The sequence below is a fragment of the Hemicordylus capensis genome, chromosome 4, assembly GCF_027244095.1.
Source record: "Hemicordylus capensis ecotype Gifberg chromosome 4, rHemCap1.1.pri, whole genome shotgun sequence".
NCBI classification, from domain to species: domain Eukaryota; kingdom Metazoa; phylum Chordata; class Lepidosauria; order Squamata; family Cordylidae; genus Hemicordylus; species Hemicordylus capensis.
The window spans coordinates 27,950,722-27,976,627 of NC_069660.1; the positions used below are offsets into that span (position 1 = coordinate 27,950,722).

General features: G+C 43.2%; 2 protein-coding genes across 2 annotated transcripts; one reads left to right on the forward strand and one right to left on the reverse strand.

Annotated features, from left to right (window-relative positions):
- Positions 1–3,870: 3,870 nt before the first annotated feature.
- On the reverse strand, positions 3,871–5,602 carry MOCS3 (molybdenum cofactor synthesis 3). Its single transcript, XM_053246727.1, has one exon. The coding sequence runs from the start codon at positions 5,600–5,602 to the stop codon at positions 4,094–4,096; it is 1,509 nt and encodes a 502-aa protein (XP_053102702.1). The 3' UTR covers positions 3,871–4,093.
- Positions 5,571–25,755, forward strand: DPM1 (dolichyl-phosphate mannosyltransferase subunit 1, catalytic). Its single transcript, XM_053246728.1, has 9 exons — positions 5,571–5,704; positions 10,646–10,745; positions 15,421–15,454; positions 17,234–17,310; positions 17,396–17,421; positions 20,408–20,503; positions 21,991–22,059; positions 22,308–22,422; positions 25,286–25,755. Exons 1-9 carry the CDS (start codon positions 5,601–5,603, stop codon positions 25,388–25,390), a joined length of 726 nt encoding a protein of 241 aa, XP_053102703.1. The 5' UTR covers positions 5,571–5,600; the 3' UTR covers positions 25,391–25,755.
- The last annotated feature ends 151 nt before the right edge of the window (positions 25,756–25,906 follow it).

A 25,906-nucleotide genomic window follows, 5' to 3' on the forward strand; every position in this document is an offset into this window, starting at 1 on the left:
ACCCCATAGAGAATCTATGGGGCATTGCCAAGAGAAGGATGAGAGACATGAGACCAAACAATGCAGAAGAGCTGGAGGCCGCTAAAGAAGCATCCTGGTCTTCCATAACACCTCATCAGTGCCACAGGCTGATAGCATCCATGCCACGCTGCACTGAGGCAGTAATTGCTGCAAAAGGGGCCCAAACCAAGTACTGAATACATATGCATGCTTATACTTTTCAGAGGTCCGATATTGTTCTATTCTACAATCCTTGTCTTCTTGGTTCCATGTAATATTCTAATTTTCTGGGATTGTGGATTTGGGGTTTTCATGAGCTGTACGCCATGATCATCACAATTATAACAAATTAAGGCTTGACTTATCTCGTTTTGCATGTAATGCGTCTGTCTCATATATCAGTTTCACCTTTTAATTTGCATTACTGAAATTAATGGACTTTTGCACGATATTCTAATTTTCCAAGTTTCACCTGTATATCTTCAGTCCCTGGTATCTCCCGGTAGAGCTGGGAAAGACCTCCAGCTGAATACCTACAAAGGTGCTGACATACTGACCTTGATGAGCCAATGGTCTGACTCAATATAAAACAGCATCATATGCTCATATGACTTACTTGTTCAATCAAGCATTTAATTTTTAAATCTGTTATTTTTCTGTTTTAACTGCAGGCTTTGTATTAATATTGTGAATTGTTTTGATGGTTGGTTGCATCAGGTGTTACTAGTTACAGGAAAAAGTAACAATAATAAGCATGCACACACCTGACTGTTCTGTTCGTGTAGACCTTAAATTTGCATATCTGATGTGTTACTCCTTGTACCAGAAATTTGTATTATATAGAATAAGGAAGATCAGGAATGTAAAATACAAATGTGTACTGTGTTTATTAACTAAAAATTAAAGTTCAAAGTATTATAATATATAAATCTTAACGGGTAAAAATTAACTAACTAGTCATTTTTTTTAAAAAAAACCACCTTGAAGGCATTAATACAGAATCCCAAAATCAAATAATCTGAGCTCAACCTGCAAGCTTTAAAACAAAAGATGTACAAGATTAATAACTTATTAACTGTGCAACATGAGTGGCAGTGATATATACATTGTTTTCAAGAGGACAGTTATTCCAATAAAAGACCCTGAGATGGCCATCAGGATTATCATTCCTTAGTGCTCCAATGAAATCAGATGCAGAAGAGGGCAACCAAGATGATCAGGGGCCTGGAGCACCTTCCTTATGAGGCATGGCTACAGCATGTGGGGCTTTTTAGTTTTATTTGGAAAAAAGGCAACTATGGGGAGACATGATAGAGGTGTATAAAATTATGCATGGAGTAGAGAGAGTAGAAAGAGAAAAAATTTTCTCCCTCTCTCCCAACACTAGAATCAGGGGTCATCCCATGAAACTGAAGGTCAGGAAAGTTGGGACCAACAAAAGGAAATACTTTTTTCACACAGCACATAATTATTCTATGACATTCTCTGTGACAGGATGTGCTGATGGCCACTAGCTTGGATGGCTTTAAAAGGGCCTTGGATAAATGGAGGACAGGTCTATCAATGGCTACTTGTCTGGTGACTATAGGCCACTTCCAGCCTGAGGCAAGATGCCTCTAAATACTAGCTGCAAGGGAGCTACAGCAAGAGAGAGGTCATGCCCTCACCTCTTGCCTGTGGGCTTCCCATAGGCATCTGGTGGGTCACTGTGTGAAACAAGTAGATGGACTAGATAGGTCTTGGGCCTGATCCAGCAGGGCTGATCTTATGTCACCTCATTTCTGCTCCAGCAATTGCATACTGCTAATATTGGCTCTTCTATTTCGTTCAGGGTCTTTTATTGGAGTAATTGTCCTTTTGAAAACAATGTTTATATCACTGTCACTCAGGGGTGAGGCCACCATTGTGTTAATGGATTCAAAGAACCCAGGCTGCACCCCTCAAGGGCTGAGCCTCGCACCCCTGCCCCATCCATGTCTGACATCAGATGCAGGGGGCAGGACAGGGGGGCCATGGCGGCAGATGAACACAGGCTGCTGCTGGCCTCCCTATGGGCCTGCTGCCACTCATATTGCACAGTTTTATAAGTAATATTTGTGGAACCTGGAACCAAGCTACACAAAGAAAGCCTATTGTCCAAGTCACAGGACCATGATGAAGTTCACACTAGTTTGATGGGGATCAAATGCCCCCAGCTCTTGAAATCTTCATGTATACAAATAATGAGACCTAATTGTCATCCCATGATGTTGATGAAACAGTGAAACACTTCCACAGTAATGGTAGAAATTATCCAGACTATAGTGGATAATTCATGTACCATTCATTTAGGCTTCAAGTATGAGGGTGGAATAGGAAGTTTGTGCTAAGCTAAGGTTTTCCAAGGGTTGAATGTTAATTGTATCCATTGTTTTCACAACTGATAAAAACAAATATAAAATGTGTATTCTTTTCATTTTTTAAAAAAAAGATATATCCCACTCCCTCCGGGTGTGGAGGAGTATGAAAGGGGTTAAGCCCCAAAGTCAGTCAGATCGGACATTTTGGAATTGTTTACATTCTCCCCCAACAGATACTGCTTGTTTCATCCATGTGCATTTTGACACAAGCACTGTTCCCTCTAACAGGGACTCCCCCATGTTGTTAACTACAACGCCCATAATCCCAAAACCCAGGTTAAGCGGCAGACTACTTAAAGAGGGCTTGCTGTGCCACCAGGAGCTGCACGGTGGTTCTCACGCACAGCAAAAACCAGGCTAGGCTTCCCTAGCTCAGTTTTTGCTGCTCATGAGAATAGCTTCGCTGTGTTACAGACAGAGAATCTCAGCAACAACAGATGGAGCTTTATCAAATTATTGCATATTCTTCTCCTACCACATGCCCAATGGGACTTTGGGGCATACATTCACAAATCTTCTTGTAACAAGAACAAGCAACAACACAGCTGATGCAGTGGAATGGAGTGGAAAGCAGAACAGGTGAAGAGCTGAAGGATGCTCTGTCCCAGCTATAGGAAAATGAGTGCCAAAGACACACAAGGGAAGGCAACTGAAAGAAAGGAGCGTATTATGTTAATGAGTATTTTGTCATTCACATTTAAAAGATGGCTCTCCACTAGGGATGTGCACAGAACCATAGAGGCGTGATCCGGCACTGGGGGGAGTGTGGCTTTAAGGGTGGGAGGTAGTACTCCCCCCTCCGGTGCTGGACTTTTCTAAAACGTTTTTGGGGCGGCAGAGTTCCTCCCTGCCACCCCTGCCCCCGTCGTTGTCTTCCAAGTTGAGAAGCAGTAAAAGCTGGCGCCACGCACACACCCGTTGCAGCATGCACCCGTTGCCACCGCCGCATACGTCACAATGACGTATGCGGTGTGCGCACCAGTGGCAGCAATGGGCGCGCACGTGCTGCAACAGGCACGTGCATGGCACCAGCTTTTACTGCTTCTCAACTTGGAAGACAACGGGGGCAGGGGAGGCAGGGAGGAACTCTGCCGCCCCAAAAACATTTTAGAAAAGTCCAGCGCCGGAAGGGGAAGAGCAGCAGGGCTGGGTGTAAGTATTAACCCACCCACCCCGAACTGCTGGACCGGCCGAATTCCGGACCAGTCCGGAGGCCTTTTGCATGGCCGTGCACACCCCTACTCTCCACCTCCCTGTATAAACATAGAATTAACTGAGATTAATAAAACAGACTTAATACTACATGATAATCAACTGCAGAAATGTTTACAACTTAATGAATTGGTGGAATTCAGTGCTACCAACCAGCTATGCATATATGTAACCTAACGACATATGCCTTTTAATGCTTTTGCCAGAGCTTTACTCAAACACCACACCAATAAGGGGAAGATTACGGAAGATTAGAAAGTGAAGTTGTAAACAAATTCATGTTCACAGAAAGAAAATCTGAAACACCATACAATGTACACATTGAATTACACACATCATCGGCTGTCTTTAAATAAATTAGTAAACAGAAAAATTCCACACATTCCACATAAGCTATCGTAAGGCATTAAGAATCTTTGCAACCAGATGAATGATCAATACAACTCAGATTTTAAACACATTATTATTGCTATTAGAAATCGTCAGTACTGAGGAAACTCTTGATCAATTTTGTTAGCCCAAGCCATGAGTCCCCCTCTGATATCCTTAATAGAAATTAAGCCTAGCCCATTATCAGACCACCCCTGTAATATTCTCACAGCCTTTTGAGAATCATTTCCTAATTTGCAGATAACATAAACTGGGAAAGCCTCGTTGCCATTAGTCCTCTGCTTGGCTTCTTGTATCCTCTGACCTAGAGACTTCAGGCATTCTTCATCTTTCCCTTCTAATTTAGGTAAGGGCACATGGAGGGCCTGCGGCAAGCAACATATATCTGTTTCTACTGGGGGACGGACATCGATCAGTATATGAGGGACTTGGCGGTCTCGGATCTGTTTGTACTCTTCTACAGAGATCCGCTCGTCGCTATGCAGCAGGTGGAGGGTCCGGCACTTGTCTGTCGCCGAAGACCCACAGAATGCTTCATAATCCTGTAGGGCAGTCAGGGTGGGATGGTCGCCACACAGGGCACAGTCTGGATCCCTGGGTCTGAGCTTGATGCGGCGGAAGCTTCCATCGAGGGCATCAAAGAGCAACATGGACCGGTTGAAAGGGGTGCCCATCCCCGAAGCGATCTTGAGCACCTCCAGAGCCTGGAGGGACCCCAGGATGCCCGGCACAACCCCCAAGACCCCGCCGTCCGCACAGTTCGTGACCGTCTCCGGGGGAGGGGGCTTGGGGAAGAGGCAGCGGTAGCAGGGGCCGCCTTGGTAGTTGTACACCGCCAGCTGTCCCTCCAGCCGCAGGGCGCTGCCGGACACCAAGGGCTTCCCCGCCAGCACGCAGGCGTCGTTGACCAGGTAGCGGGTGGGCACGTTGTCGGAGCAGTCGGCCACGAGGTCGTAGGCCCGGACCAGCTCCAGGGCGGTGGCCGGGCTCAGGGCCGCCTCGTAAGGCACGCACTGCACGCCGGAATTGAGCTCCCTCAAGGCGGCGGCCGCCGACCCGGCTTTGGAGGTGCCCAGGCGGCTCTCGCGGTGCAGGACCTGGCGGTGGAGGTTGCTCAGCTCCACCACGTCGTGGTCCACCAGCCCCAAGCGGCCCACGCCCGCGGCGGCCAGGTACTGCGCCAGCGGGCAGCCCAGCCCGCCGCAGCCCACCACCAGCACCGAGCAGCCGGAGAGACGCAGCTGCCCGCGCACGCCCAGCTCCGGCAGCACGAGCTGCCGCGAGTAGCGCTGGATCTCCGGCCGGCTGAGCGCGGCGCGAGGCGGAAGCGGAGGAATCGCCTCAGGGGGAGCCGCCTCGAAGGGGCGCTCCTGGGAGGGAAGCCCCGCTGCCGCGCCTCCCGTCGCCATCGCCTCAGCGGCGGGGGGGCAGAAAGTAGGCACACGAGGGACTGAAAGGAGTCTGGAGGAAGGGAGAGGAGGCCGAAGCCTGGCCTCTTCCGCCTCCGCCGCTGAGGGAAGGCCCCTAGAGTGTGGAGCGAAGCCCGCCCCTCCCCTACGCAAGCCCCGCCCGAGCTCCGCCTCGGCCGCCGCCATCATCATGGCTGCTTCCCCGGACAAGTACTCGGTGCTGCTGCCCACCTACAACGAGCGCGAGAACCTGCCGCTCATTGTGTGGCTGCTGGTGCGCAGCTTCCAGCAAAGGTGACTGACTGACTGGTGGCGGGTGGGACAGACAAGACAGACACGACCAAGGAGAGCCCTGTGTGGCCCTTTAAAGGCTCACCACCCTAGGCGCTCTCGGCTGCTTTTTTTGTCGCCACCACAGACTGGAACGGCCGCTCCTCGGGAAGGTCGACAGGGCTGAGGGGAAGGCGGGCCTGGTCTTCTCTCCCCTTCCCTCTGACGTGCCAAGGCAAAGCGGACAGCTTCGAGGTTTGCCCTCTGTGTTGGTGAAGGCGGCATAACCGGCCCGCCCGGTCTCTCTTTCCCGGGCTCGCACAGTCACCAGCGCGGACTACAGCCTCCTAGAAATAAGGGGAGTTAAGGAAATAAAGACCGCGGTCTTCATTGCCCTGATTTTGACGAGGCGGTTTATGGGTGTTTAGGGGTAATCCGTGTTAAACGATCTTGAGTTTGTGGCTCAAGGTAGGAGGGCTGTGGTGAGATCTCTTAGGCTCCACAGGTTAGCTGTTCCTGATTATAAGGATTTTTATACGATATAGCCACATAGAGCAAGTTTCTGATATAAGGGTCAGCTAGAACTTTCTTTTTTTAAAAATTGTGACTTTATCTTCTTTGGTCCATAATTTAAGCCAGATAGTGTAATTAAGATGGTCTAGGCTACACTTTATAGTTCAGATACAGATATTAGTAGGATAGAAGTTTAGCTCAAGAATGTGGATTGTGTGGATAGGCAGCAAATGTATTCTTAGGACCAATTCACATGACTGAGCCCTTGGCAGTTTAAAATCTTTTTGGTTTTTATCACTGTTGACTTTCAGTCTCCTTCCACAAGTTATGTGGATTGCTTACTTTGAAGTAATCACAGGGTTGACAATCTGAGATCTGTTTGGTCCCCACCCCCGCCGCTGCATTTTTGCACATCTTTTCAAGTGGCTTCAATGAGATGCCAAAAATCTGATTTGGCCAATTAGTTTAGGCTAGTAACTTTGAGTTTGTTTGTTTACAAGACTGGTTTAAGAGCTGGGTTATTTATTTATAACGTTTGAATGCCACCTTTCAAGCGAACCTTCCAAAGTGGCTTACATAAAATCATTAAAGCTGATAAGCATCAATAAAACTTATACAACAAAGCAATAAAGATTTTGTCCCTCTGCCCTCTCAGAAAAGGATGATCTTTGGTGGCAGTTGAGGGGACAGAGGAGCCATTTGAAGGGCTTTCTCTTCCACTTTCTGATGACTCTTCTTTAAAACATCTTGAAGCAATGAAGTGGCAGCAGCTCATGGATTGCTTCCTGGTGGCTTCCTAGTTTCTCACTTCAGGTTTTGTTTTAAGTATCTAATCTTTTTAAATTATCTAATAAGTGATGCAGCAGGGAAATGCTTGACGAAAAAGCAGAAGGTTGCCAGTTTGAATCCCCACTGCTGCTATATCGGGCAGCAGTGATATAGGAAGATGCTGAAAGGCATCATCTCGTACTGTGCGGGAGATGGCAATGGTGAGCCCCTCCAGTATTCTACCAAAGAAAACCACATGGCTCTGTGGTTGCCAGGAGTCGAAATTGACTTGACAGCACACTTTACCTTTAATTTATTCTATATCAGATTTGTAAATTGTAACTCATTTAGAATAAGAATTGTCTCCAGGCAGGAAAATGCTAAATTGATTCCTATTTTAGATCACAAAATAGGCATATGTGAGTAAATGGGCTATTACGTTTTGCTTGGTAGAAATTTTGTGGACTTTTTACAAATGTGCAATTGTGTGCTAAATCACCATTACACATTGTCTTGACAATTTACATTGTCTTGTGAATCAACAACCTGATTGACGAAATGAGTAGCCACCACTGGCTACTCCCATTGCCACCCCCATTGCCCCTCCCAGCTTGACTAGAGTGAATGAGCTGGAGGCTAGGCTCAGGCAGGCTTTAAAGTTTACTATTTGTTTATCTCATTGGCACAAATGTTAAAGATACAGAAAGCTGGCCAAGTCACTCTGAACAGGTGCTGGGGCAGTGATCTTATCTTTGCTTGTCAGAGCTAGCTAGGATTCAACAGGAGAGGATATGCCTGCTTAGAGACCACAGAGATAAATGGAAAGAGGCGAGGAAGGAGGAACAGAAATAATTATGTGGGGTGGGGCTTCATATGTCTCAGTGTTTCTGATGGAGTTTCTAATTCGGAATACAACTTTAAAAATGGTTTTTAAAAAAACTCTTTATACAATCATTTAATTTTTTTACCAAGGTAAAGCTTACATTACAGCTGGCTGAAGAAAGTCTTAAGAAAATCCATAAGTGTTACAGCCTGAACCTATGATTTACTCAGAAGTAAATCCTACTGGTTTCAGTGGCATTTACATCTAGATAAAAATGCATAGGATTGTGATGTTAGGGAAATGTCATCAGTTTATAATCAGAACCATTTGAAGTTCTGATTATAATTGGAGAACCATTATAATTGGAATACCGTGGATTTCCATCCTCACTTTTAAACAGAGACCTTTACTCAAAAATATGATATCACAAATCCTGAATAAAAAAGAAAATCGAGAGTACAGTTTTGCCCAGTCTTCTAGGAAGAGAGTTTCAGAATTCAAACTTGGAAAGACTGCCTCCAGCAAATAGGCTGCAGCTCAGGAATGATAACCAACCTGAGATTCTGTAGCTGTTGTTGTGCTACAACTCCCATCATGCATAGTCACAAGGTTCAGTAGACAGGGATTATGGGAGCTGTAGTTCATCAGAAGCTGAAGGGCCTCAGGTTGGCCTAGTCCGCTCTAGCCTATTGAAAATGCAAGACACAAAAAAGTTGTTAGTCTCTAAGATGCTACAGGACTCCTGCTTTTTGAAAAACGTTTCAGTCATTCTCCATCTTCATGTTTGAGAATTCCTTTGACACTGAATTTGGACAGGGCACCTTGCTCGCCCAGATCCATGCTTCTCACTCATTTTGGAGTTTGCACCAGAAAGTGTAACAAACAGATCCAGTAAAAGATAAAAACGAACAGGATTTAGTAGTTCCTTTCTCTGGGCCCAGCATGGCAGCAAATGTGAATTTTTAGTTAAACCTGTGATGGAAGACAGGATAGGAATATAAAGAGGCAGGTTTAACAGTTTGAAAGCCCATTATGAATTGGTTAAGCAGGTTATATATTTTAGAATAAACAAACAGGAATATAACATTGACTTTCTCTTTCCCCCTATGTCTTTGTTGTGTGTTATGACTTTTTTTTTAAGCTTGAAGCTTTAGACATACCATCAGTACCATCAGTTATAACTGGAGACATTGGTAATGGATGCCCTGTGTCTAGGAATTAATTCCAACAGTAGTATATTATCTGAGATAATTGACATAATATCCACACAATCATTCTTTTACTGTCAGTGGTTGACATGATGAAGAAAATCACTCAACATAGTCCCATTGAAAAATTTCCTCATCATGTAGACCAGTAGTATGTGTGTACCACTGATGGTAATTAACCTGGAAATCACTGCACCAAGATGTGATGCTTAGCCCATGTGGCTTTAAGAAAGGATTAGTCTAATCAAAGAGAGTACATCTAACAATAGTACTAGCTAGCGAAATAGAAATTCCATCTTCCATGGGACAAATGGAAATTCTGTGGGACCAATGCAATGGAGGGCTATCTTGTTCTTATGAGCTTCCAGAGGCATCTTGCTTGACCACTGTTGGAAATGGGATGCTCTACTAAATTGGCCCTCTGTCTAATATAGCAGGGCAATGCTTATGCCTAACATCCATTTCCCCCACATCACTGCAGCCTCCAGATTTGCCAGAAAAGCCATTCCTGATGGTCCAGGAACCCTCAGCAACAATGTGAGACGCAGCATGGGTGGAGGCAGAGATAGGAGGCGGGAAGGGGCTGTATGTAGTGGAGTGCTAGTCTGGATACCACTTAATGTTTTTTTAAGGACCTTGTAGAAAAAAAACACTCCTGTGTACTACAACCAGATGGCTGACAACCAGAGTTACATCCTGTGCAGAGGCTGCTCCTAACTCCTAACCTGAGCAGCTGAGCATGTACATGGGGAGGGAGGAGAGTTTTTTTGCTGTTCTCCCCTGCCTCTGTAAGTGTTCTTTTCCTTCCAAAAATAAGTCCCTTCATGAGGATCACCCTGAGGAACATATGTTTAGAAGGCACATATCACTTACAGAGGCAGGGGAGAGCACCAAAAATAGCTTCCCCTGCACATGGTGTGCTGCTTTGGAAGACTGTGGCTGAGTTGAGCAGCCTCTCTATGCCAGATTGCTGCTCTGGATGTCAGCCAGTGTGACTTGGTCAAATGTTACTGGCAGATGTTAACATTGAGACTATGCTAATTAATGTAGTAACTACCACAAAACATGCTTGTGCAAACCAAAAGCCACTATTGACATCTCCCTCACAAATGCCATTTTTGTTGATTCAGATCCCAAATTTGAGTGGTCTTGATATCTTTTGACTCTGTAAACAAACTCAGAAATCCAAGTTAAATGAGCTTATTTATGGACTCCAACTGACAGTCTTTGTCACTAGTCCAAATACTACACAGGCTACACAGCATTAGGAAACAAAACCCATTAAATTATCATGATGAGTCATATTCTACTGCCCTGAGCCATTTTGGAAGGGTGGTATATAAATTCAATCAATCAATCAATCAATATTCTAGTGTTTGTAATAGGACTGCTAATATAGGAGGCTAGTAGTATGTAGTATTCTCAGGTCTTGGAACTGGGAGTGAGCATGATTGACTGTCATCTTGCCTCCAAAGATCTGGAATTTGCTATGGAGCAATTTAGTTCCATTTTGAGATGTGAGTGAAATTGGTAGCATTAATAACAGCATTTACCTTTGATGAGGAATCATTGGGCATTTCTTCCTCCACTCACTTTCATATTCCTTAAAATGCTACAGTTTTTGAAACTGACCTAACAAATGCTCTCTTTCAGTGGAAGTGACTATGAAATTATAGTCATAGATGATGGAAGCCCCGATGGGACACAGGAAGTTGCTGAACAATTGATAAAGATCTATGGATCAGATAAAATTGTGAGTTGTGTTTTTTGTGGGTGTACTTTTTTTAAAAGAAAGATTTAAAATTATTAGAGCTGAGGAATGGTATTGGGACTTTGGGGTTGCTGGCTTTCTTGATTGAGGTTGGGTATCTCTCAGTTCATCAGTTTATCCAGTTTTATAATGAGAGGGGCGATAGCTGTCTAATAGGGAGTATTTTGAGATTTTATGAATTAATATATTTTGTTGCAGTTTTGATTTTTACTTTCCCTTAATCTGTGGCTTATCATCTGACCTGAGAGATACTTCAGTAGCCAGTTGTTGGAGACAGGTTTAGCTGACAAGCTTGGCACGTGCAGTTCTACAACAAATGCTACTTGGGTCAAGTGTTAGTGACTCTTCTACATCTATATATTCAATATACTTTTGCCCATTGATACTTTGTCCATTTATATTTGCAGAATTAAGTCCTTGCTGGCTTTCTTGATTGAGGATGGGTATCTCTCAGTTCATCAGTTTATCCATTTTTATAATGAGAGGGGCAGTATGTTATTGGCCCAACTCATACAGTGGGACATACCCTTGACTTGGTCTTTGCTACTTAGGGGTTTGGTGGGAATCCAGTGATAGGTGGGTTGGTGGTGAACCCGTTGTCATGGACGGATCATTTGCTAGTAAGATTTGGACTTACCGTGGCGACTCCATAGGGTTGAGGGACCCATTAAGGTGGTCCGCCTGCGGAGACTTATGGAATCCGAGCGATTCCTGAATGCTCTGGGAGAATTACCGGTTGGCATGGATGGTGGTCCTGTTGAGGCCCTGGTCTCTCTATGGAATTGTGAGATGACTAGGGCCATTGACACGATTGCTCCCAAGTGTCCTCAATATTCTTATGGGACCCGTAGAGCACCCTGGTATGCTACAGAGCTCTGGGTAATGAAACAGGAGGGCCAACAGCTAGAGTGCAGATGGTGCACTTCCCAATGCGAGTCTGATCGAGTACAGGTTAGAGCACATTATCATGCCATGTGGCGGTGATGGCAGCAAAGAAGAACTATTTCTCCACCACTGTTGCATCCTCGAGTAGCCGTCCAGCAGAGCTTTTCTGAGTGGTGAACGGCCTAGTGACATCAGGCCAGAGAAAGGATGGTATTGTGCCCTCAGAGGTCCGCTGTGATAAATTTGCAAGGTACTTTGAGGATAGAATTATTCAGATCTGCATGGGTTTCGAGGCCACGTCTCAGGATGATCTGTTGGAGGTGTCCAGAGAACCGTCTGGTTCAATTACTATAGATCAGTTTCAGTTGTTGTGGTCTGAGGATGTGGACAGGCTGCTTGCAGGAGTCCAGCCAACCACGTTTCTCCTAGATCCTTGCCCGTAATGGCTGATAAGAGCCAGTTGAACAGCTATAGCCAGGTGGGTCGTGGGAGTGGTTAATGCCTCGTTGCGGGAGGAGGCTGTTCCACCAGCCCTTAAAGAGGTGGTGGTGTGACCCCTCCTTAAGAGATCCTCCCTAGACCCAGAAGTATTGAATAACTTATCAGCTGGTTGCTAATATACCTTTCCTTGGCAAGCTACTGGAGAAGGAAGGTCTTGGCGACTCAGCTTCAGGCATGCTTGGAGGAAGCTGATTATTCCTTGTTCGCCATGATTGATGACCTTTACCAAGAGAGGAACAGGGGCTGTGCTACCCTGCTGGTTCTGCTTGATATCTCGGCAGCTTTTGATACCATTGACCATGGTATCCTTTTGGAAGGACTTCGGGAGTTGGGGGTTGGAGGCACTGCACTGCAGTGGTTTTGCTCCTATCTCCAGAGTCTATATCAAAGAGTTGTCATGGGGGGATTTTGTTCAGCTCACTGGGAGTTGACCAGTGGTGTTCCTCAGGGTTTGATCTTATTCCCTATGCTTTTTAACATCTATATGAAGCTGCTGGGAGAGGTCATCAGGAGGTTTGGAGAGAGGTGCCATCAGTATTCTGATGACACCCAGCTCTATGTCTCTATTCCATCTCAATCAGGAGAGGCAGTTGAGGTGCTTGACCGTTACCTGGAGGCAGTATGTGGACCAATAAATTGAAGCTGAATCCAGCTAGGTTGGACGTGCTGTGTGTCAGGGGCTCTCGAGTCCATGAAGTGGGGAGATATCCTATTCTTGAGGGGGTGGTAGTACCCCGGAAGGAACAGGTGTGTAGCTTGGGGGTACTCCTGGTTTCATCGCTGTCGCTGGAAGCCCAGGTGGCAGTGGTGTGGCCAGGAGTGCCTATTTTCAACTCAGGCTTGTCCGTCAGCTACAGCCCTTTCTGGACAGAGATAGCCTAGCCACAGTGATCCATTCTCTGGTACCCCCCAGATTGGACTATGGTAATGCTCTCTATGTGGGGCTGCCCCTCAAGATGGTTTAGAGGCTGCAACTAGTGCAGAATGCAGCAGCAAGACTGCTGATGGGCACTTCTGACCAGATGCACATCACACCAGAGATCTGTAGGAGAGGCCCTCTTGGTGGTGCCACTATTGCCAGCAGTTAAAGGGGTAGTGGCACGTGAGAGGGCTTTCTCTGTGGTGGCCTCTAGGTTGTGGAATGCTCTACCCTCTGAGGTGCACCAAGCTCCGACATTGTGTATATTAAAGAGAATGGTGAAGACACACCCCTTTACCCTGGCCTTTGACTAGAGATGTAGTGGTTCTTCCCCTCTTAGGCACTGGGTTTTTTAACTGTATTTTTGATTTTATGTTGTAGTTTAATTATTTTATATTGGTTTTATTGTAACCTGCTATGAGACCAGATTTTACAAATATGTGATACATATTTTAGGGTTATGATCATAAATACTGTCTGTTTAATCAACATTGTTCCCTTGAAATAAATTAGTCTTGCTCCAGGGTAAATGACTTTAGGTTTAGGATGCAGATCTAACTATTACAATTTGGTCTGAACATTCCTAATGGGGAGAGGCCCATTTATTTAACCTAGTCCCTGTGACAGTACTTATTTGGATTTGATTCAGGACTGGGTCTATACTATATAGAATGCTGTATACTTAATAGATATTAAAACTTAAATGTCAACATCCAGACCTTTACAAAATGTTGTACACTAAGTGATTTCTCTTTTAAATGATTGTTTCTTAAGAGGGCCTGGATGGAATTAGACATGGTTTGTGCAGATTCTAACCATATCAGTGCACCAAAATAAGTGCTTGCCAAGACTCTGCCCCTCTCCTTCACTATAATCCTGTGCATGTTTGCTTGGAAGTAAATCTCACTGTCATTGAGGCTTGTTCCCGGGTAAGAATGAAAAATATGAGCGGATATTCTCTCTGCAGTTGCTCTGGGCTGCAGAAGGGCTCAGAAGCCCAGTGGAAACCCAGTGCAACTGGCAGCATAATCTGCCCCCTGCCCCAGCTTCAGACTTGGAGTTTGATGATGGATAATAACATTGCTTACCAGAATGACCAGTGCCAACTCCCCCCACCCCCACTTTCTAAACCTAAAGGGAAGGCAGGTGGTCTTTGGCTACTGAGGGCAGGAACAGCACCTAGAGTTCCTCTGCCTCCTAGTGTCAACCTTTCCCTCCAACGCTGGATGGAAAAGCTGGTCCTCATTTGTATGGTGGCAGCAAAGGTGCCTGGAGCACCTCTGCAACTCACAGCCAGAATGGTCAGTATCCACCTTCCAAAGCCGGAGTGAAGGGTTGGCACTCATTTGTATCTGTGAATGCAGAGAAGCCCGAAGTGCTTCTGCAGGCCACAGCCAGAGTGAGCAGTGCCAACTTTCCCACCCACCCCGCCTCAAGTGAGAGGGAAGGCTAGTACTCGTCACTGTAATGATGCCTAAAGCACCTCTGCCTCCCAGTGTCAACTAAGGCCAGAAGGAAAGGCTGTTGCTCACTTTGGCAATGGGCGGTAGCAGCACCACTTCTGCCAGCTGGGATGGGAATGGGAATTTTCCCCATGGGACACCCCCTGCACTTCCAGAGGAAGGCTGGAGCTCCTTTCACCATCTACAGGGGAGGATGATGGGGCATTCACCCTGAGGAAGATGGTAAGCAAAACTGTGGAACCCTCTATTGACCATTTAGCCTTAACAGAATTTAGTAGCGTTAATGTATCCAGTGTATCCCATTAATGAGCATTGGAATCAGGAGTACAAAAATTATGAACTTCTGTGAAGAAAGCATGCTTTCTAGGAAGAGAGTAGTTCAGGTAAGTTAGTGGCAAATATGTCAGATTGATTTTTTTGGTGGTCTGGGTTTCTGTGCCTTCTTTCTTAGACACTAGCATGTGACATTATTTCCATCAAAAGTGGTGCAAAAGTTGTCTTTTGAAATTCTCCCTTTCACACAACTGCTGCAGATACTGATGCCTTATTGAATATTCAGGTCTAATCATGAAAGGTGCAGCTTGTTGTTATCAGTTTTCAACAAAAATAGTTCTCAAAGTGGTTGACCCAGGAAAAAAAGAATGATAATGAGATGGTTCCTTGTCCCCAAAGGGCTCACAGTCTCAAAAAGGAACATGATAGACACCAGCAACAGCCACTAGAGGGATGCTGTTTTGGGAGTGGATAGAGCCAGTTGCTCTCCCCCTGCTAAATAAAGAGAATCTCCACTTTTAAAAGGTGCCCCTTTGTTGAGTTAGTACTGTAGTAATGAATCATATAACAATCTTAATCTATTATCTATTTTATCCATTGATTTTATTGTTTACAGCTTTTAAGGCCTAGAGCAAAAAAACTGGGATTGGGTAAGTATTCATTAAATTGATAATTTAGCAATTATAATCATCAGTTTTATTTGTTGCTTGTGTGTTATTTTGGGGAACTCTGAAAAACTGACATTGAAATATCCCTTTTTGTGGGATAATAAAACAGATTTCTTGTTTTTCCAACAGTGTTCTTCAGTATAGTACCAGGATTTATATAGTTTGCCCAGTCAAGTAATTAGGTTTGAAGTTTAAACCAGTTACTTGAAATCCATGGTTTTAGAGCTGATTAACACAACCATTGGACTTGTGGTGGCTGCTTGAAATTGCTGTGTGTGACTACACCCTGTCCATGGCTGGCCAAGGTGTGTTTGCTGATTGTTCACACAGCCATTCAGTGACAATGCAGACTGTATCTCTCTTCCATGTGATGGCTTTAAAGAGAGACTGGATCAGTGTTGCAGTTGGCCACTTTTCCAAAGGTAGTAACCATTCCTTCCATGAAAGAAGTTGATTATGCTCACTTTTCATACTACGGTATGATACACAAGGACGTTAGGATGGATAAAGTTATATTGGTGGATTGGTAAATGTTTACATTGGTTTGTAAGACTGGATCAGGTAAATATGTAGCAAAATTTCCCCTGTTCTGTTTTTCTGTAACATCAGCATCATCTGAAATTTAAGTCTGAAATATCTCTGCATACAACAAAGCTGGAAAGAATTTGGGAAGATGCCGCTTTCTATCATGAGAGGAGTAACACCTTCTAAATCAGGGGTGGCAAACTTGGTCCTCCAGCTATTGTTGAATCTATCATTCCCAGCCACAATAAATTATGGCTGGGAATGGTGGGAGTTGTAGTTCAACAACAGCTGGAGGGCAAAATTTGCCCACCACTTTTCTAAATCCTTCTTCCACAATTATTAAAGCTTAAGGAACTCGACACCATTGTCAGGGTCCCACTGTGATGCCCCTCTCAATTCTAGGGAGGTGATTTGTTTTTATTGTGCTATGACAGTTTAGTCTCCAGGTTCTGGGAATTCATTCAGCTTTTACTTTCCCTTGCTGCCACCATTTAAGTTCTTGTTACCCTGCTCTCGGTACTCAACACCTTTGGCTGCGTAGCCTCGCGAGTGCAGGATAGGCGTATATGTTCAGGATAGAAAATGAAACAAAACTTGAGGTATAAAATGAAAATAAGAATAAGTTTATTATTTACTGATTAGAATAAAGATCTCTGCAACGCAGGGCACACACCCTTCTTTAGCAAGTTACTTGGTACATCAGCTGTTTTGGATAAAATGTGACATATATGGAGGTGAGATAACTGGGACAGAGGTAATTAAACTTGGGTTTGTAAACTTAGTGGATTCCTCCAGACCTTCTTGTCTGTTACTAGGAGCTGCCTAGAACACTGCTGGTTCTCCAGCCTCCACACATTCACCCTTCAAGAGCCACACAACCCCCCTGAACAATCTCCTGTTTAGAACACACCAACCAATCTCTCAACCCTCAGCCCAACACACCTCCTACTCCCACACAACTAAATCCAACTCTTGCTCTCTTCTCTCTGTCACAACTGCCTGTTTAAAAAAATCCCTCCCCTTCTGAACCTTCTGTGCCTGGTTACTAGGGTAACCCACACACACTCATACACTCCTATATATGTTCCACCACTACTATACTGAATCTGGTAATCCTAAATGTAAAGTTGAAAATATATGAAGATTTATCTCTAAACCTGAGCAATATTTTAATCCCTTTACATGCATGATTCTGAATATGGGTAATAGAAATGACTTTTCTGTTGTTTACATCAGGGACTGCTTACATTCATGGAATGAAACATGCTACAGGGAACTTCATTATTATTATGGATGCTGACCTCTCACACCATGTAAGTGTGTCAGTATTGGTTTTCTTTATTTAACTTGCTTTGATTTGGAGTATTTGTCTTCCACACTTTTCTTTTTGTGTTTCAGCCAAAATTCATTCCAGAGTTTATCAGGTGAGTGATATTTCTAGTATCTGAAATCTGTTTCAAATTAATGTACTGTTTATATTTAAATTATACATCTGCTGTGAACAGCCTGTTGAATGCCAGAAAGGTGCATTGAAAATCTGCATTGAGCTTTTATAATAGTTGCATAAAATTTTAATATGAGGGCATCATGGATGTGTAATACCATTTATTAATTTCTGATTAGAGATTATTTATTTATTCATTCATTCATTCATTCATTCATTCATTCATTTTTCAAATGTGTAGACTGCCCCAAACTTCTGTCTCTGGGCAGTTTACAGCAACATAAAACAGATTAAAAATGAAAACCTTAAAACAATTAAAAAGCACAGTCCAGTTAAAAAGCTTGGGTTAAAAAAACAAGTCTTTAGAGACTCACTAAAAGTTGTCAGATGGGGACGCTCTTATTTCAGCAGAGAGAGCATTCCAGAGTCTCAGGGGAACAACAGAGAAGGCCCGTCCCTGCATGGCCACCAGATGAGTTGGTGGCAACTGCAGATGAACCTCTCTGGATTATCTCAATGGGTGGTGGGGCTCATAGTGAAGCAGACATTCTCTTAAATACCCAGGACCCAAGCTGTTTAGGGCTTTATAGATTATAACCAGCACTCTGTGTTTTGCCTGGAAACATATTGGGAGCCAGTGTAGCTCTTTGAGTATAGGAGTAATATGGTCTCTCTGAGATGATCCAGAGATCAACCTGGCTGCCGGCATCCTAAACCAACTGCAGTTTCTGGACTATGTACAAAGGCAGACCCACATAGAGCGCATTGCAGTAGTCAAGTCTGGAGGTTACCAGCATATGTACCACTGTACTGAGGCTGTTTATCTCAGGAAACAGACGCAGCTGGTGTATCAGTCGTTGATAAAAAGCACCTCTAGCCACTGCCTCAACTTGGGACACCAGGGAGGGGCTTGGATCCAGAAGCACCCCCAGACTGCATACCTATTCCTTCTGGGGAAGTGTGAACCAGTAGAACAAAATAGTCTCCTGAATTCTGACCTCGCACAATAAGTACCTCCATCTTATCTGGATTCAGTCTCAGTTTGTTATCCCTCATCCAGCCCATTACTGCCTCTAGGCAGGCATTTAAGGAGGTTATGCCTTCTCTTGATGATGTTGACATGGAGAAATAGATTTGGCTGTCATCAGCATACTGATAACACCCTGCACCAAATCTTCTGATGATCTCTCCCAACGGTTTCATATAGATGTTGAAAAGCATTGGAGACAATGTGGAGCCTGGGGGACACCATATAAAAATTCAGATTTTGAAGAACAGTTGTCAAAGACTGTTAAAAGACATTATGACCGAGGTTCTCTACACATCTGTTTTGGGAGTAAGTCATTGGCTTCAGTAGGACTTTTTCCTGACCAGATGCTTGTATCCTGCAAATGATCAATAGTTGGATATTTAGTAGATTTTAAAATCTCCAGTTTATGAAAGTAAAGGTTAGATAGTAGGCTAGTGCACACAGTTTTTAAAAGGGTAGAACAAATATTCTCAGGAGTTGTGCGCAATCCCATTTTGTGATTGTGTGCTTTTGAAAAACAAGGTAGGAGGTGGTTGGGAATGATCGTGTGAAAGGCCCACACTGAGTAGGAGGGCTCAGTCCTATCCAGCAGCTATACCCAGCTTTTTAATGAAGTAGGAGGAAATGCCCTCCTACCCAGCTGGAGTCTCACAGATTAAAGATCGTGTGTGTGTGTGTAATGCCAAAGAGAACCTATTTTATAGGTCTCTTGAATTGGGTTCCTCTGTATTAGCCTTTACAAAGTATATTGTTCACGGTTCTAGTTAAATAATTCCCTCTTCAGTTCTAGTTCAGATTACAAAGCAAAAAAGGACCTGTACACACCATAACAGATAATATTATTTAAGCTCCAGCCTTACAAATAGGTATTTCTATGCTACTTAGGAAACAAGAGCTTTTAGGGCACTTATGTGTGCATGCATGTTTGTGGCTGGCTGGTGCTCTGGTTTGGGAACAATCTCCTTCCTCCTGTGCTGGGAGTTGGAAATATGACAAGTCTAATCTAGCTGAGTTTTCTTGTGATCTGGGGAGACTAACAGCCCTAGTAAGAGAGCCAGTGTTTTATAGTGGCTACAGCATTTGGACAGTATCATGGAAATTTGGGCTTAAATCTCATTTTGACTGTGAAACTCACTAGAATTGTCTTTGGTTAGTTACTATCTCTCAGCATAACTGAAATCACAGGATCAATCCATGTACCCTTCTCTGGGTTCCTCAGAGGAAGACTGGGTTTCTAGTGATCTGGTTCAGATCACCTGCTCATGGTTAAGAGATCAGACGTGCTACCAGCAGAAGCCGTGATCAGTGTTCACCAGGATTCCCCTTTAGTCAGGATTTGCAATCCCTGATTTCAAACTTTGGTTAAGATGGGAACCTTGGTTAGTGTGTTGTGGATGTAATGCTGGATCATGGTTAAAGCAAATAAGGTAAGGGGTTACTCATAAGTGCAATAATGCATTTGGTGTTCGTTATAACTGCATCTGGATCGCTTAGTGTTTAGGTCATGTTGCTATAATACTTTACCATGAGAGCTACAGAATCTTTTTTTAGCATGAAAATTCTGATTCTATGGCCTTTTCTGACATACTAATTTAAAAGCAAGTGTATTCAGAGTCTGCCTTATAATCTCTATATTTTTCTTCTTTTGGCGTCTTCATTGGGTAGAGCACCTTGGATAAGGGACTTTGTGTAGTGTTCTAGAGCCACGGATACATGCTGAAGAGCAAAGGAAAATACAAGTATTACTTTTGGCCAGCTGGCTACCATTGTGTTGCAGTCAGATGATCATATGTTAGTTCCACTAATTTACAAAACAGTTTCTAGATTTCAGCCATACTTCACTATTCACATTAACTTTTGACCTAAATTATTGAAAGGTATTAAATTTTATTAGCGTAACCATTTTCCCCCTCTTGCCCCATGTTTATTTCTGTAGGACACAGAAAGAAGGTAACTTTGACATCGTTTCTGGAACTCGATATAAAGGAAATGGAGGTGTGCATGGGTGGGATTTAAAACGAAAATTGATCAGGTTAGTAGCTAGATTTATATCTCGCTCTTGGTGCAGTGGGGAAGTAACCTGCCCAGAGAGCAGGAGGCTGTTGGTTCGAATCCCTCTGCTGAGTTTCCCAGAATATGGGAAACTCCTATATTGGGCAGCAGCAATATAGGAAGGTGCTGAAAGCCATCATCTCATACTGCGCGGGAGATGACAATGTTAAACTCCTCCTGTACTCTACCAAGAAAACTACATGGTTCTGTGGTCGCCAGGAGTTGACACTGACTCAACGGCACAGCCTTTCCTTTCCAATGAAAGGCTCAGAGCAGCTTACAGCATTTTAAAAATTAGTAATCTTGTCCTGAAGGATTATATATATCCAAATCACCTTATTTACAGGTGCCAGGTCTATCGGGCACTTTCGAGCATATGTAGAGGAGTCCAGACATAATGGTGAACTGGCAGCTTGGCCAAACCACTGGTTCCTGGAGTGCACCCATGGGCCTGATTTCCAGTGTTGGGACAACTATGCCAACATCGGGTGTGTCATGTGAGCCAGCCAATTTTGGCATATGCTGCCCTACTTGCACTCCAGAAGCCAACCTCTGTAACCAGAATTTGAAGCGGGGAACAAATGTTGGCTTCTAGATTGTGAGTAGATCAGAATATGCCAACACTAGTGGGGGATTGCACACTTCCAGTATCAGCATAGCTGTCCTGACCCCAGAAGTCAGAACTGTGGACACGCTCCAGAAATTGGTGGTTTAGCCAAGCCACTGGTTCACCATGATGTCTGAATCCATCCATAGTATATGGAGTTGTTGCCTGTTAATAAATTGCCAAGTTCATATCCTGAGAGGGCTCCTTATACCCAGTTTTACCTTCTGCAACTTCTTCCATAATTCTCTGGGCTGAAAAAACCTCATTGGATTAAATTCTCAGTTTTGTGCCTAAACGCTCATTTCTTCTTTTGTGAGTTGCCAGATACCTTGCAACCAGTGTTCCCTCCAACAGAGATTCTCAGATGTGGTTGACCACAACTCCCATAATCTCCAGCCAAAGGCTGTTGCAATTGGGGATGCTGGGAATTGTCGTGAACAACATCTAGGAATCCCTGTTAGAGGGAATACTGCTTGCAAATTTACCAGCCCCTAGTGTGTTAACATACCCCTCTCCTTTTTTGTCCCACTTGATAGACTATACATCTGTAGGCAGGGAATTAATCATCTTATATTTTTGTAAAGCATCTTGCTGTGATTTTTATTTGCTGTATAAGCAACACAGATAGAAAAATATTTATGACTCCACAGACTTGTCCTGCTAGACTGGCTATACTCTGTGATTTGCAGTAGCAAACTCTTTCTAATCTTCTTTATTTTGCCCCAATCCCAGATACTGCCTATGTCTGTTACCATAAACCAATTTTATAGTGAAATCACATCTTCAAAATACAATTTCTGATGTTTGTTAAAGTTGAGATTTCAAATGCTTACTAAAACTCTCTGTATCATCCTTGGCAGCCGTGGAGCCAACTTTGTAACTCAAGTCCTACTGCGGCCAGGCGCATCCGACTTAACAGGAAGCTTCAGGTATGTTAGCACTCAAATAGCATTGAACTATCCAAGATGAACCAAAAAAATGCATCATGTTAATGGCCATCATCAAGTTGATAAAAGATAAATTGATGTATTTGTAAAACCTGTGAGTGAAATTTACCATGCTTAATCGCAGTTGTGTGTAGGCTGTTGTCTGTAGGTGTGGTTCTCAAAGTATGGTGTGTGGGTGTGACTGAAATGTTGCAAGAAGCTTTAATGTTGTTATATGTACTTATTAACAGGTTATATAGAAAAGAGGTTTTACAAAAGCTGATGGAGAAGTGTGTTTCAAAAGGATATGTTTTCCAGATGGAAATGATTGTCCGGGCAAGACAACTGGGTTACTCTATTGGAGAGGTACAGTAAAAATTGCATAAACAAGAAAAACACTACATTTCACTTGATGACTACTAGAACTATGACTAGCTGCCAGGTTATAATGCTTGGGAAGTGAAGCATAATTCCATATGAAGGTTGCCCAGTGTAGGTAATTAGTTTGATTCCTGATGATCGACAAAACAGCCTGAAGATTGCTAAATTTAGTATCAAATCTTTAAAAATGCACAGATTGTGTCGTGGGAATAATGAGATGCCTGGCAGTCAATGGTTGACATCCTGAATTACAAAATGCCTGTGCTGCTGATGCATTCTACTGAATCAGCTCTAGCAATATGTGGGGGGCAGTGTTCCCTCTAACAGGGATTCCCAGATGTTGACTACAATTCCCAGAATCCCCAGCTGCAATGTATTTTGCATGAGGATTCTGGGAACAACATCTGGGAATCCCTGTTAGAGGGAACACTGGTGGGGGGTAGGAGGGTTTGGCAGTCTCCTCTTCCCCTGGAATTGCTCTGTTACATGCTAATATATGCCTCTGAGGGCTGCATGACTCTGGGGGACATAGTTTTGCATAGTCGGAGCACTTCCAGGGGAAGAGGAGGCTGTCACACCCTCCTGCCTGCCCCATCCCCCTGCGCAATAACGGGAGCTGCGTTAGTTGACTGCAGCAGCACTTGGTTACTCAGGATGTCAGCCATAAACTACAAATGTAAGCAGATATCAGTCACTGCTAAAAATGTGAAAATTTAATTTGTTCTTGTTACTTGATGATGTAGCCCTCAGCAGTGAACTAGTTGTCTACTTGAGATATGGATGTACTGAATTAGACAAATAGTCCACTGTCACCTAGTGGTCATAGCCACTTATTCAGAGTTAGACAGAGTGTGATCCATCCATTGCCACCTGCAGCAAGAGTTTTTATGTGGACTGTCTTAGCTTCATTGCTGTTCATGCCCTAGGGATAAAAGCTCATTCATAAATCCTATGTGGGTCAGGGTACATGGAAAGACTTTAATGAGCAAAGCAAGGTCTGGTATTGACTTTCCATACTAGAGTAAATATATATCCATTTAAAATAAAATCCATAGTTTAACAGGCTTTAAACTTCAGCAGGAAAGGATAGTTCTGCAGATAAAAATGTTTTAGTACCGTCTCCCAAAGACTTCTTTGAAATGTTTGCTTGCCATAGTTTATTAAATGTTTCATTCAAACATCTCTTACTAGCCCTTTTTAGCATCAGTTTTAAACTTTATTTTTAAATTTCTATACTGTGTTTCATTAAAACAAATCTCTTTTTTACCCATACACAAGTAATACAAGGACTGCTTGTCAGTATTGGCAAGTAGCTCTCACAAGAGTCCTGGATGTTTTACTACGTTCTCTTCTGACTCTGTGCCCTTGTCTGTGAGGCAACAGAAGATATATTGGGCAATCTGTCTCCACTAGCAGAAAAGACTATTGCCTAGAGATGCAACAGCTTATGTTTGGCGGAGCAGCATGGGTGTGGGAGGCATCTCTTTTCCATTTCTGGTTGCCAGCTGGATTTCTGGTTGAGTTTGCCAAGTGAGAGAGCCTGTCCAAACTTTCTGTAGATTCCAGAGGTTGAGTTTAGGCCCTTGGCTATTATGTCGTATAGTCTTATACGGTTAAGGAGATGGGCAGCTTCAGTCACTGGCTAACATCCAGATTAAGTTATTCTTATGTAGTCATTGAAATTAATGGGACAAGTTTACTTCAGTTCAATTATTTCAATAGGAATAAGTGCTAATTTTTTGAAGCCTGTCAGTCAGGCTAAGGGGAGGAGTATGCTGAGCTTCAGCTCATAGCCAGCCAATCGGGAGCAGAGGGTGGTCTTCACTCCCCTCCCCCTTGCTACAGTAGACACATTGTTGAGGATGTATTTGCTTCTAGCCAGCAATCCTCAGATGGGGTACAAATAGCGCAGCTGCTGAGTGGGGACGAAGCAGGGCTTCAAGTACCCCTGGGTGCTACTATCCCCTTTTGGGAAACCCTAAGTGGGTGAATTGGAACCATGTGAAATAATAATGAAAGATAAAGTGTGCCGTCAAGTCGATTTCAACTCCTTGCACCCACAGATCCCTGTGGTTTTCTTTGGTAGAATACAGGAGGGGTTTACCATTGCCTCCTCCCGCACAATATGAGATGATGTCTTTCAGCACCTTCCTATATCGCGGCTGCCTAATATAGTACCAGCGGGGATTCAGACTGGCAACCTTCTGCTTGTTTAGTCAAGCATTTCCCTGCTTTGCCACTTAAGGTGGTTGAAATAATATTTAAAGGAACAATATTTCCAAATGTTTTTTTTATAAAAAGCTAAGGAATATTAAAATCATTATTAATCCTTTTAGCACCTTGAATGTAAAAGTCTTTTACAGTCTTAATTTGTTTGTCTTTCCGACAACCCTATTGAAGTTAAGCAGAGGATGAGAGAGAGCAACTTTCCTGGGCCCCATTAATTTATGGCTAAACTAGGAACCCACACATACTGTACTGTCCGTAGTCCCAATAAGAGTGCATTTTTATCATCACATTTTCAAGCTTTGGTCATGAAAGCTTTACAAGAAATTTTAGCTAAGCAAACAAATATAGCTTTGGATACTATAACAAGTTCTTGAGGACTTTGCTAAAGTAACATGTGAGTTAACATGACTGTAGTGTAACATCCTCCTTTAAAATAACTACCACATTTGGTATAGTAATTAAAACTACCATAGTTCTTGCTCTCCATCAAGCACACTATTCTCTGGATATGATGCTACATTAATATTAAACATTGAACTTTCTATTTCCTTTCTATAAATTTGCAAAACTGTGTTTTGATGTTATAAATGGAATAATTTTGATATGTTTGTTTCAATAGGTTCCTATATCCTTTGTGGACCGAGTCTATGGAGAATCTAAATTAGGAGGCAATGAAATTGTCTCCTTCATAAAGGGACTGTTGACTTTGTTTATGACTACATAAAATGTCTTGAATGTATCTTTACATTGGACTGAATAATTTTATTTTTATATTGTCTTGTAGAATCTTGCTAAGTATTTCTTGTGGCTAAGAAAGTCATTGCTAATTTTTTATTTTTGGGGAAAATAGTGCAATGCATACAGTTCAGCAAGCATTATTTATTAACTGTGAATAATTATCTCTTGTGTCATATCTTCAGTTTAAACAAACTTTTAATAAATGAGGCCCACTCATTATATGGCATTTACATCTTTTCTTTAAATATCCTTTCTTCTCTGTATGAAGTTTGCATTCTTATTTAATAAGATTTTCATTGAGTGTTGAAAAATACAATGTATTATAAAATTGGTTCATTCTGGCAGAGTTAATCCTTTCATATGTCTTTTGTTTGCTATCTTTGTCATCCCAAAGCTAAGGTAAAAGATGGTGGTTGAATATAGGTGACCCTTGTTATTTGTGAGGGTTCCTTTCCTGCTAATTTCTGCGACTAACGAAACTACAAATAATGAGACCTTGAGT